The 13,245-nt window shown below is 39.2% G+C and overlaps 1 protein-coding gene across 1 annotated transcript; it reads right to left on the reverse strand.

The window, feature by feature from the left end:
- Nucleotides 1-992: 992 nt before the first annotated feature.
- Nucleotides 993-11,304, reverse strand: LOC146616551 (signal transducer and activator of transcription 1-like). The gene is made up of 24 exons (XM_085374248.1): nt 11,204-11,304; nt 10,255-10,382; nt 9,928-10,072; nt 9,739-9,834; nt 9,245-9,322; nt 9,074-9,152; nt 8,437-8,525; nt 6,988-7,139; nt 6,720-6,884; nt 6,533-6,625; nt 5,945-6,004; nt 5,781-5,810; nt 5,605-5,692; nt 5,452-5,493; nt 5,183-5,266; nt 4,963-5,064; nt 4,737-4,872; nt 4,017-4,078; nt 3,854-3,930; nt 3,593-3,732; nt 3,243-3,413; nt 2,968-3,025; nt 2,804-2,876; nt 993-1,552 (listed from the first exon to the last, which is right to left on the reverse strand). The coding sequence occupies exons 2-24, from the start codon at nt 10,380-10,382 to the stop codon at nt 1,403-1,405; spliced, it is 2,298 nt and encodes a 765-aa protein (XP_085230374.1). The 5' UTR covers nt 11,204-11,304; the 3' UTR covers nt 993-1,402.
- Nucleotides 11,305-13,245: the final 1,941 nt, after the last annotated feature.

Below are 13,245 nucleotides of genomic sequence, written 5' to 3' on the forward strand. Positions count from 1 at the left end.
GCGTATTTAATTTGGGCGGACTATAATATCAATATAATGTTGATTGGCATACATTTTAGGGCAATGTTTACAGTGACAACCTGATCTGGTTTTGTGCGGTAATTCTCAGACATTATTTTCAGATGTTTTCTTTCCACATGTGGAATATAGTCATTGTTTTTAACCTGTGAAATTTAATTTGCAAATATATAAACATGAACAACACGTACGATAATTATAATCAAAACTACATACTTAAATTTAATGTCCATGTGAGTGTTTTCATGGTGTCAGTTGGAGTTCATGTATTTCATGGAAAAATGCCAAATAAAAAGCTGGAATAGAAACCTCTATATGATTGTGTTTCACACGGTGTGGTTTAGGACGTGGAGTGGGTTGTCGACTAATCTATAGGTTTGTAGTTTGATTCCTGGCTCCTCCAGTCTGAATCTGAAGTGTCTTTGAGTGAGATGCCAAATTCTGAATTTTCATTGATTCAGCTATCAAAGTGTTCGGACAGAGCAGTGATACCCGAACGTCCAGTTCCAACTTGTGCATGTATACTGGGAGTCTTCTTTACACAGAGGAGGTAGTGACAGAGTAACACAGGCTTCTGTACTGGGAACAATGCTTTTTACATGACACTGCATACGTTTTCGTTGCTATGCAGATGACACCAAGCTTTATCTATGACATTAGATGACACAAATTCAATAAACTAAAAACATTTTTTTAGATGACCTCTGAATTCTGAAACACTAAGATTATTGTACTCAACGCTAAAAAAAAATCTCAGAAACAGGGTGTCGAACCACATATTTACACTGGATGTCATCACCTTAATCTCCAGCAAAACTGTGAGGAACCAGGATACATCCTTTAACATAAACATTAACCAAATATTGGAGTGCTTTAAAATTACTTGAAAAACACTGAGCATTAAATATTTTCAAATAATTTTTGATATGATTTATTTATTTTTTTTGAATTCGATTCTTGACTTGTGACCTCTGTAAACAGGATTCTGGTGAGTTTATAATCTTAATCTGTAGTTTAGAAACTTAGTTAATAACTTAAAAGAGTGCGTATTATTTAATGACTTGTGACTGACAAGTTGTCAGTGTCTTCAGTTTGCCAGTCAGGACTAGACAAACATCTGATGCAAATTTTGTTTTCAAAACAAGACCAAGAGGCCATGCGGGTTTTCTCGGCCCTGGAATTCATCCACCCATCAGTTGACTTAACCACTTATTCAATTCAGTGTCAGAGGAGGACCGTGATCCCAGAGCAGCCACAGTAAGAAAAACAGAATGTGAATACAAACTTTGAATTAAAATCTCATACACATTGATTGTTGCTATTTTTACAGTACAGCTTTTCTTTTCCAGCAAAGTGCAGCGTGTGATCAGCAATCCAGCAGATTTTAGCTGAAACTAAACTGATCGACAAAGAGGTTTTCAGGCGATGATGTCTGTAACGAAGCTAAAGTTGGGCAGATGTCCAGCTGAGATCCCCAGGACACGACTGGAGCAGGCGAGTCGACAATAAAAGAGAGGAGTTCACTCAAGCTGGCCTGCAGTGAAACACAGAAGGTTTAGTTTAAGTTAGCTGCAGCAGGAAAGGGATAGGGTTTAAACCTGGAGATACTCAGAAGGTGATGCATGTGATGTGATGCATTCGATGTGTTGTGATTTACTTGCAACAGAGAGAGAACATTTAGGCTACGTTCACACTGCAGGCAAAAGCGCATCAAATCCGACTTTTCTGACCCTATGCGACCCATATCCGATCATGGTATGACAGTTTGAACAGCACAAATCCGATATTTTCAAATCCGATCTAGGTCACTTTCGTATGTGGTACTGAATCCGATACATATGTGTTTTAGAAAACACTGCTGTTTGAAGTTTGTGACATGACTAGTCGCATTAAATCTGTTTTTTACATCACTGACACAAGACAGACACCAATTATCAGCGCCGGAGAAAACATCGCGAACGCTTCCTGGCCATCCAGTGTAGATGTCAGTGAAGCTGTTGGGAAAACAACGTTGGACAAACGTGAACATTTTATTTGTACTGTATAATCTGCAGATTCTGACAGAAATCTGCAACTATCCTTTGAAGCACCGCTCCTCTCTAAAACAGCAATAAGGATCATTATTAGGCCATATGTAAATAACAAAATAACTTTATAACTTAAAGCAAAATTGGGAAACGTAAAGTCCGAAACAAGTCTTTATATTAAGGCCATCAGTCAAACAATACCGTTTGGTCTGGGTCTAAACAGAGCGCGTCGTGTGTGACGTCTTCTTTTACGCATGCGGGCCGCTTTGAGGGCCGTGAACGGTTCACACTAGAGCGTGTTTGCTGTCACATTTTATTTTTAGTGTGAACAACCAGACAAAAAAAAAAAAAAAAAATTGGATTTGATCAAAAAAAAAAATCGGAATTGAGCATTAAGACCTGCAGTGTGAATGTAGCCTTAGTCTCCTTTAAACATATTTTTTTCTTGTGGTCTTTTATGCAAATAAAAGAAATGGCTGTTTGAACACGGCACAAAGCGGGCTCATTAAAGACAACCTGTAAATTTTGAAATTATCACTGGTGGTACAGATACAGTGTTGGTGAGGGAAAATTACTGTGTGATCGTTGGGATCTTCTGTCGTACGTCACTTTTAGTATTCATGTTTTCAACAGGCTACAGCTAAATGGTAAATAAGCTGTTCTTAAACCAGATCTTTAACGAGATCCAGATCCCAACGAATTAAGTCTATTTAAAAGGGCTGCGGGAAAATAAACCTAAAAAGAAATAATAAACCTACACTTGTTTCCAGGTCATTGTCCATTTCCATCATGTGGATCTCATTGGGTGGAGAAGGAGGTGGCGTAGGATCGCTGTACAAAAACAAACAAAAAAAAGATTGTAATAATGAATAAAAATTAAATTCAGACACACTGCAGAAGCATTTTTGTTACTGTTACTTACTTTGATATAAAAGAAGGTATTCTGCGGTGATATCCATCCCCTGAAGGTTCTGATGTTTCTGGGTGGACAGATAGGATTGAGCTCATTACACAGAAAGTAAACTGGATCATCTCAACATTATTTGAAATGGTAAACACTTTATGACAGAGTTTATCTTTATCTTATGACAGAGTACCAGACAAAATTTCTATTCACTGTTTTCTACAGGATTTTTATTTATTTATTTATTTATTTAGTTGTAATTTTCATGGAGGAAGTGATGTGAGAGGTGATACCGGGGGATTTGTAGCGTCCGAAGGCGGTGTCTTTGGGGATGTCGGGGTAAAGATAGACCAGGGGATTTCTGCTTCGCTGGGATGCCAGACTGTAGCGGTAAATGATATCTGGCAGAGGTAACACCGACAGCTCTTTCTTGGTGTATGGCTGTACTGCATGCACATGAGGCTCTACAGGGGGAAAAACACATATCAATACAAAGCAGGACAAACCACTGCAGTCAGCAAACACACAATTTAAGGTAAATATACTTTATAGTGAATACATAATTATAACTATTCTATTTCCTCCAGCAGAGTTATTTAAATTGTCCTCAGTGGGCTCAGTGAAGACAGACTCAGAAACATACCATCGTTGGAGTGGTCGACCCAGCTGAAGGTGACGGCGCCGTCTCTGCTGCTCTCACTGAACCGGATCAGAAAAGTACCGGCCTGTTTTTCCTGCAGCAGGAGGCGTGTCCTCTCCCTGCTCACGAACCCCATGATGGATCTGAAAGTCGCACACAGGAAACGCCACACCCTTCCACATTAGCACATCATCCGTATATGACTGTAATACAACTTTAAGAAATGTTGCTAATCTAAGTTTGGATGTCAGTGTGAAGTCGTACCCATCACGCCAAAGATCCACCAAGTGTTTCTTGATTAAATCGAGGATGCCATCGATCCAGATCCAGGCATTTTCGTTCTGCCTCACAGGAAAACAAAGAGTCAAGCCCCTGTGTGCTTGCTGTCAGACTCAAGGAAACTACAGGAACTTATCTTAAGACCCACCTTGGAGAAGCTGCTCCAGAACACCGTGCCGTCAGGATCATCATCATCTGCAGCAGCACCAACTGTTACATTTAAAAAAACAAACAAACAAACAAACAAACAAACAAACAAACACATTACCATAAAGTGTTTTATAGTATTTATAAATTTTAATATTAGATAGTATAGTACATGTGTAATCATTGCACTATTTGTTTGTTTGTTTTTACCTGTGCACATATTTTTTATTCTTCATGTGCACGTTCAAATGTTTGCACATCAGGGCTAAGCTACTTTGTATTTTGTGCTAAGCCAACTATGTACTCTGCTTTTTACTGTATGCTACAAGCTAATAATGTATTTTCCATGCTAATCTATGCTAACAATCTGCTTTGCATGCTAATTGTATCATTTCAGTAAAAATAATAGTGATTTCCAAAATGCGAAAAACTATTTTTGTACTGGTCAGTACTGATTTTATATAAAAATATACATTTTTTAAACATGCAAGTAAATATTTTTTTTACTTTGATCCTTAGTGATATTGTTTTTCAAAACCAAAAAATATACAGAAACGTCAGGCTTTTAAGACTACACACAATATGTAAGATATATCTTTATATACACAGCTTAATAACTAAAATGAGCTCTAAAATTAACTCCCATCAACAACGCAAATGAAATATAAATGTCTTTTTAAAAAGTAATTGCAAAAAATTAGCTTAGATTTTATTTACTTACCCATAATTTTGTCTCTTAGCATGAAGAGCTGCATTTCATCGAGCCCTCGTTTGCCAACGGTCAAAAACTGCCAGCTCAGCACCTGTGACAGCTGCTTCCAGGTGAGAGGAGGAGGATTCAGGAACAGTGACAGGTCCTAAAGGGAAAAGTCACAGAACCACAATGAAGTTTCCTGACTTGTCTTAACAGATGTTACTAGTGTTTGTTGGCTGTAACAAAATTTTACCCAAGGTTCACTGGTGGACACCATGTTCCACCACATGATGGAGGCCCAGGCATTGGGGACTTGATTCGTGCTGGAGATGACGACCACGGGCAAGGAGCTGGCCTGGACCGACAGCAGAGGAGGAAACCAGTCAATAAAAGTACAAACCCTCCACCACAGCAACCATTTTTAAAGATCAGGACTAGAGAACGCCATCAAAGCTGAAGTTCATGCTGCTTACCTCGATGTTGCACGTTTGTCCTGCGTACTGAAACTCTGTCACAAACTTGATGATGTGCAGCTCTTCAGTGACTACCAGATGGTTCTAAGGGAAAAGAAAGAAAGTAACATGAGTAAGGCAGCAGCTCACGTCTCTAGTATTTACCTCTGCTTACCCTCAAGATTTTCCATCAAGATTTATAGGACTACATACTACTGAAACGTGTACAGTATAGTAATGCTCATAAATGCTCATGTGAAAAAAGACAATTTAAAATAAACTTCTCTTACCGCAGATGAGCTTTTGCTTCTTGATTTTCTTTCCTTGAGCGACTGAAAAAATATAATTTTTTTATAAGAAACTACAAGCTGTACTGTATAAAAGAACATATGAATGCACAATGGTTAAACATAAAGCTTTGTTAACGTTGAGGATTTTCATACCATGTGCCCAAATTCTGCCATCAAGCCTCCATCTGTGTCCTCGTCCAACACCTTACAGTCGTCTCTGTTGAAATCAAAGAGACGGAACCTGCGACAAGTACAAAAAGCATCAGTACTCATTTATTACAGAAATATAAACTTTCATAAATGTATATTTCAGATTTTAGTCTACCTACCCTTTCACTGTCTTGGCTTCTGCAACATCCCTTATTTTGGTGGGGAGAAAAAAGACAAAAGGTTTAAAATTTAAAAAAGGTCTTTTTAAAATAAAAGTTCAAAAAATAAATATTTCCATCTGAACTCTATGCCACTCTTTCAGACCAGCTTTTCTTTCACTTACTTGTCAAATACAGGTTTGACTCTGAACCTGCATTTGAATTCAGGGATGTTTGCCAGGAACCTGAAAAGAGAAAAGACATTTCTTTATGTTTTTTTAGTTTAGCACTGGTTATTTTGGGCCCAGTAAACACGTAAAAAGGTCTAAGTAAGCTCATAAACTGCTTTCAGTCAAAATGTCTCATCTCAAAACGTAGCTGCTAACTCCTGTGCTTGTTAAGAAACAGTTTGTAAGAATAATTAGCAGGTAAAAGGAAAGTATACCTAATGAGGTCCATCTGAGACCTCAGAGAGAAAACTGCAGTCAAAATAAGATGAACGTCAGTTTAATAAAGAAATGTTTTAGTTTTGGGGATCAGACCTGACCCTAAACTGTGTAAAGGCCACAGAAAACTGTGGGCAATATAAAGTTTTCACTGATTTTCACATTTGACCCCGTTTTCCCCCAACATTAAACTGCTAACAAACAGACAGACAAACAAAAGGAACTGATTACATACTCCCATTACATTGAAGCGGTGAGTGACATGAAGTCCCAGCTGACATTTGGGTTTCTCAGACATACACGTGTATAAAGTCAGTGCATGCTTACCTCACTGTGATACTGAACTGCACCCCGGTCTTCAGTATCAGAGGACGCTGTGGAAATTTCTGCACGACGGGCTGTTTCTCCACCACCAGAGCGCTGCAATGCCAGACCACAACAGAACATGTCACTATTCATACTGTTGGTGCATCAGTGTGTGTGTGTCTATACATGTAAAAAAAGAGTGACTCACTTTGTGACTAGTTTTATTAACAAGGACAGCCCAAATTTCTCCATTTCTGGGATTGAAGTAGGGAGGCAGAAGGCAGGGTCAGTGCTGCTGTATTTGCTGTTCTGGTCTTGAAGTTTCTTCAGCTGTTCGCAGACTCCTAGCAGCACTTCGGCGACAGTCGAAAACCTGCACACAGAATAAAACAGGCACAAGTGCTGAGTGTAAAAAGTCAGAGGAAAAACAGATTCTCTTAGACATGCAAAGGTGAGCAGAACAAATGAGCTCTAACCACTTGTCCAGGTGGTCCAGACTGGTGTCATCTTGACTTCCAATGCAGGCCAACTGCTGCCTGCGCTTCCACTCTGGCAGCTCCACATCAGTGAGAGTCGCCACAACCTTTTCTGTCTGCTTTAAAATGTTAACCAACTGATGCAGCACAATCTGCAAGACAAAAAAAGAAAAGATTCATATGTGCGCATAAGAGAGGGAAGAGGTTTCACCATCTGACCAGTGCAGACATGATCTCTCACAGCCCGCAATAAAATCTGAACACAGCAAAATAACAGTTAAGGAAAGGTTACCCACCGTAACCCAAGGTTCTATGAGTATAACTCTGAGAGCTGTCATCTATGTTGCTGTTGGCTGTATCAGCTTATATGACTTATTTGCATTTCAAATGGCAACGTCTGAAAGGGGAAGACTGCTACGCAAAGTTGACTTAGTCCTACTGCCTATAGGTTGCTGGTTTGTTCAACCAATCAGTGCAAGGCATTTCCACCTATGTTTTTGCTCAAAAATATTTCCCCAGAAAAACAATGTTGCATTTAGTCATGATTTGGCAAGCTGCCAACATCAACATGACGCCGTGACAACATTGCTCCATGGTCACAATGCAGTAGTAACGTTACAGTACAGTGTAAATGCGATGTCACATTTATGCTGTAAAAACATTTACAATTACAGTTTTGTAATGTTACTGCGACCTAGTTTTACATTTCATGCTAGGATTAGGTAATTATGTATTATGTAATTTGAAACATGAAGTAGAACAGACCAATAGCAAATAATAGATGTTTCTACTAAACTGCCCCAACCAGTTTGTTTCTAGATTTCTATGCAAACAATCATGAAAGAAATCTATGACATGAACATTTTCTATGAAGCTTTCATAATAATTGCACAAAATATCAAAATGAATGTGGTTTATCCATTTAGACTAGTTGTTGTAGAGACCCACCCTTTGGCACACCCACTCACTTCACCAGATGCACCTTGTTTAGTTCTCTCACCTTTGATTGGGTGTGGTGCTTGTCCTCAATTGCACTCACCTGTCACACATTATATGTCACACATTATATAAGGACTGCATTCACTTTTGGCTCACTCCTTCTTCACTTCCACATGGGGCGGCAGCTGAGGTGAGGTTCTATTTGGGTTTTATTTTATGTCTTGTTTAAGGGAATGAGTAACTTAAATCTGTTTTCCTGTTTTCTTTCGGCTGTGGCAGTCCATGTGTGTCTTTGTTTCCTTCCTTCTTTGCCTTATTTATTTGAGAATAAAAGGAGAACCCGGAGAATAATTCTGAATTAGATGGCTGCTTATTCTTATTCTAACCGGATGAGCCCATGATGCTAATTGCTTAAGCCCTGAACCTTCCTTCCTTCAAAACACTAGTTTACACCACTAATGCCAACATTTCATCAAACATTTACCATATTATTATTATTATTTATCATACCTCCTTTCTTTGTGTTATGGAGACTGCATGTTTCTGACATGCCTGATCAACAATATGTTGGGACTGGGCCATATCAGTGTGCTCCTCCACTGGAAAAGGAAGACAAGACACTTGTGTCAAAAACAACTGAGTGACAAACCAGACCTGCCAATCCTGCCAAGCAACTCCTGGGCTGACAAATGGGACTGAACTAGTGGCCACTTGAGGTTGACTCTGACAGTGAGTCAGAGTCCCCATAGACTCCCATATTAAAATGCCCAAATTTACGCCACAACATCACCTTGTTTTCAGCCTGTTACAAAAAACAGGTTTAATCTTTGCAGATACTTCCCTCCTTCCCTACTTTGAAGGGCATGGCCAGTTTGACAGGTGACAGAGGCATCGGTAACTGTCAGATGTCTGCTGGGCTTCTGCTTAAATAACTTGAGTCACTGCAGTGTTTGTGCCTTTTTAACGATGGGCAAGGGCTGTGTTGAGTTACGGCCTCAGTTTTGATTAGTGAAATTTCTAGGATTTTATTACTAATCACACTGCTAAAATTAATAATTTAATGTCGTCCACACTTCAAAAACCAGTAGGTAATGGCATGGCGACTATGTCCATCTTTTATATACAGTATGTGGTCGTGCTATCGTACCTTTATTTTGCCAGGCCATCAGAATATAGTCCAGTTTTTCATTCAGACCCTCCAGTGTCTTGATTTCCTTCTTGGTCTCCTACATTAGAGTAAAAGTGCATTGGTTTAAAAACCAAGAGGAAAACATTTATCCTTCTTGGAAGGCTGAAAATAAAATCCCAGTAATCTTACCAAAGTCTGTCGCTTCAGTTCATTGACTTTGTCGTCCAACTCTCTCCAGCTTTGTTGCATGCTTGAATTATTGCAACTCTGACAAAAACAAGAAGGTTCTGTCACATGTTTGCAATTATTATCAAATATTTATTTATAATTAAAATTTATATTTACTTTTCCTTTCCTCTGGTTGTGATCACAGTTTCGCTCTAACGTGTTGCCATATTTGCTTTGCTATGACTCACAATGCTACGTTTTCTGTTAGCATGAGCAATTTTTACAGTTCCACCTACTCACTGGTCCGGGAAAATGTATTTCTGCCGTTAATTGTAACTCTCTCTATAAGCAACCCAGGCACATGTTTACAGTTAGTGTGCATCAAAGTTATGATTCTACTAAAATCTTTTCATATCTACTTTTGGTTAACTGCAGTGACCTTGGGACAGACCTGTCTGTGTAAATATGACTTGGGAATGAAACCAGGCTCTTCATTAGAACAGCATTTAACTGACCTGAGGCTGAGAGACCGAAGCCAGAATTTGCTTTTCCTCCTTCAGGCATTCAGACAGAATTAGGGCCAATTTCAGCGGCTCACCCTCGAAATGCCCCTAAGGAGCAGAAAGAACCACGCAAATCATTACTGGAAGTGTATTTTCAAATAATAAAAATTTTTTCTGCACAGAGCATCATATCTGTTCTACCAGCAGGTAGTCCTTCATCCTGGAAAAATCTGGCCCCTGCAGAATATTGTTCTCCTGAACAGAACGATACCACTGCTCTTCTAGAAACACCAGGAGAGCCTGGAAACAGGTTCTGGCTCTGTGCTCGTCCACAGCTGCCGAATCCCTAATGCAGAGAAACAGAAGATTTAACTGCAGGACTGCATCTGTTTGCATGTGCTGAAAAACAATTTACTATTTCACAATCTTACTTACATCATATACTGTACACCTTACTATATTAAGTTAAAGCTCTTTAATCTTAGACCATAACTATTTTCCCTGCTCCTGCATCCAGCCCAGTCTTACCAGTCCTGGTTCTCGATCCAGGTGCTCAGATAGTGGCGAATCTCTTTGGGAAATCTTCTCTCGTACAGCTGGCAGACCCGGCTCTGGAGTGCAGAGTCCAGTTTCAGAAGGGCCTGCCACTGAGCCATCTGCAGTCACAAAGACACAAACCTCTTTTTACGAGTTCAGGGCCTCTGATTGGTCCACAGATGTGATAGGAGTCTTTACCGTTATTTTCCTCCATTTTATTAACAGATATACATCTTACGCTAGAGTCATTTAAGATAAAGTTTTATATAGATTAAAAATCTGTTTTTACGTGTGGCCTGGCCAAGAGGGCAGCCATGACTATAACCATATATAATCATACAAATATGACTGACGCTCACTGAAAATGTGTACAGCCAATCGTCAGATCACATGCAGTAACAAGTGAATAACAAGTGCAGTTTCAAAAGTGATCACACTGACAGTTTTCTTAGTCCTTAAAAGCTGACTTAAACTCCCATGCAGTTATATTTATCTTATTTATCAGCCAAAGGAAATGTCTGTGGACACAGAGAACGTGGAAATCTCAAAATAATTCGAATAAGCACAGCACCAAAGTGAGGTGTGAGTAATGATGAGCTGATTAGTTTTATGTGTTTATGTAATGCAAAGCGCGTGTGGTGGCGTATTGATGTCGCCAGCCATCGGTAAATAATGTAACTGAGCTCACTGGAAAGTTTTACCCCGCTCTTTAATATAATCGGAGGGGATTTCCAAGAAATGCAACAACACCGCAGCAACTTCAAGAACCGAGGATTTTCATTTATTTACATTTGCCTTTTTAATAGCTTTTATCAGACAATTACCTACTTCTAAAAATCAGGATCGCGCACATTTTGGAGGAAAAGTGGGCCATAAGCTGCGCACAAGGCTGCCCGCAATAGAACTAAAATTGTTTCTTTGCGCAGAAATCATGACTTACCTTGGTGGGTGGCTCTTTGTCGGACAGGTGAAAGCAGGACAAAAATCACAAGCGACCTCCAGCCTTCTGATCTGGCTGTTAATTCTTGCCTTAAGAACGAGGACGCGAACTTCCGTTGCACACGCCCACTCACACTCACCACGTGATTCTCCAGAAATCGTCCTGCTGGGTGCGTAAAGCTGGAGGCCGCACAGCTCGACATCCGGCAAGTCACAAAGTAAAGAAAAAATAACAACAGCCAGATGTTGAAACCCTGAAAACAGCTGTTTTCTGTGCAGGTTTCAGCTCAGTTTGGTGGGCTGTTGCACATCAGCGCGCATGAACCCGTTTTTATCCGTTTTTTCCCCACAATACTTTTTCTTTCTGCACATTTCTATTGCACTGCTGTGTCTGCACTGTCTTGTGTCTGTATCGGTCTGTACTGTCTGGTGTCTTTGTTTTGGATTTTTGCACCTTCTTTTCCCCACACTGCTAAATCCCTGTAATCTCTTCCCAGCAACCTTTTTCCTATTTAGAAACAAAATTACCCTCTACAACATGGGTCTCACACTGACAGCCCGGGTGCCACTATATTGATGTGAAGAAATGCAGTTATAATGCATATAATGCAGTTTGGCTCTTGAAGTTACTTTTTTTGTTAGGGAAGATTTGTTTGTTGTTGAGTGCAATGCTAAAATAAGTTATTTAAAAAGCAAAAAATGAGTTAATATGAAGGCAGTATAAGAGAATTATTTGTAAAGAAAACTATTTTCACTAGCAGTCAAAAACTATGTCTGTATTTCTATTGAGTTAAATACAAAAGAAATTACAGCAGAAGTGCTGCCAGATGTCTGGACAGAAAGAGAGTTCCAATGTGTTTATTTGGAAGTTCAATGAAAGGCTTAGAGGGGGGGAAGAAATTCAAACAAACAAAACACTGGGAATATTTGTGGGTGTTTTCTCATTTGTTTGTACTACTTGAACACTAAAATGGTCCTCACATAAGATGACAGTGCCAGCAGTGGCCCACAGCTCATTTAAGTTTGAGAACCCTGCTCTACAATGTAGGCAACAAAAAATAGAGCTATGTTTTATTATCCTTCTTTTTTCTGCTCATGTTCTATTTAACTGATTTAAGCTGAACACATTTATTAGAATTAAAATTTATACTGAAATCAAGTTTATACTATGTTGTTTTATTATTAATACAGCACAAGATTCAGTTGCCTTTGTACAAAAACAGCTGGTAGAAAAGTCCTCCAAAGAGCTACTTTTACTTTCTTACTTTGAGTAAATATCAGAGACAGTACTTTTTAATTTTTTTACTTGAGTAAAGAAGTTGAATCAGTACTTGGATTATGTTTTAAACACTAGCATCTGTACTTCTACTCAAGTACAGAATGTCTTACTTTTGGCACCTGCGTTACTAATCTGAAGATCCAGGGTTTGATCCCTCGGTCCTTCAGTCTGCATGCAGAAGCATCCCTGGACAAGAACAGACACTGAACCCCCATCCATTCACTGAAAAATGCTGTAGCTCCACCTACCACCCCCGCTTCCATGTTACTTTTCTTTAAACTAGAAGTGGCTATATTTGGATGAGAGGATGGGGAGCTGAGCTTTCAGCTCACAAGTTTCCTCCATTACTCACACAGGTGTAACTCACAGAGACAGAGTCCAGAGGTCAAATTCTGGGACTCAAAGGAGTGGAAATGCCGAAAAGACATTTAACACCTCCCTGTGTCTGAACACACCTGTCAGTCAAAGCACCAAGATTTACTTTTTATTTTGGCATTTTTGATCTTCTGTAATACAAAGTTGTACTTTTTAAGTCAACATATTCTTTAAAAAAATGTTCAGCCATGCTGTTGCATAATAACCTGACTGTGGTCAGAGGTTCACACATACAGTAAATAATCTGATTAGGAGTAATGGGGATTCATGAATAACATGGTATAAATAATGATTTATTCTTTATGATAATAATTTCTGAGCAGCAGCAGCAACACTGAGACACCTCAGCCGTGTTTTTTGCTGTTGTTGGTTTTTTTGTTGTTTGTTTT

This window comes from Diplotaxodon limnothrissa, linkage group LG16 (genome assembly GCF_057381915.1).
Source record: "Diplotaxodon limnothrissa isolate DT_005_m linkage group LG16, D_limnothrissa_male_GT1.1, whole genome shotgun sequence".
NCBI classification, from domain to species: Eukaryota; Metazoa; Chordata; class Actinopteri; order Cichliformes; family Cichlidae; genus Diplotaxodon; species Diplotaxodon limnothrissa.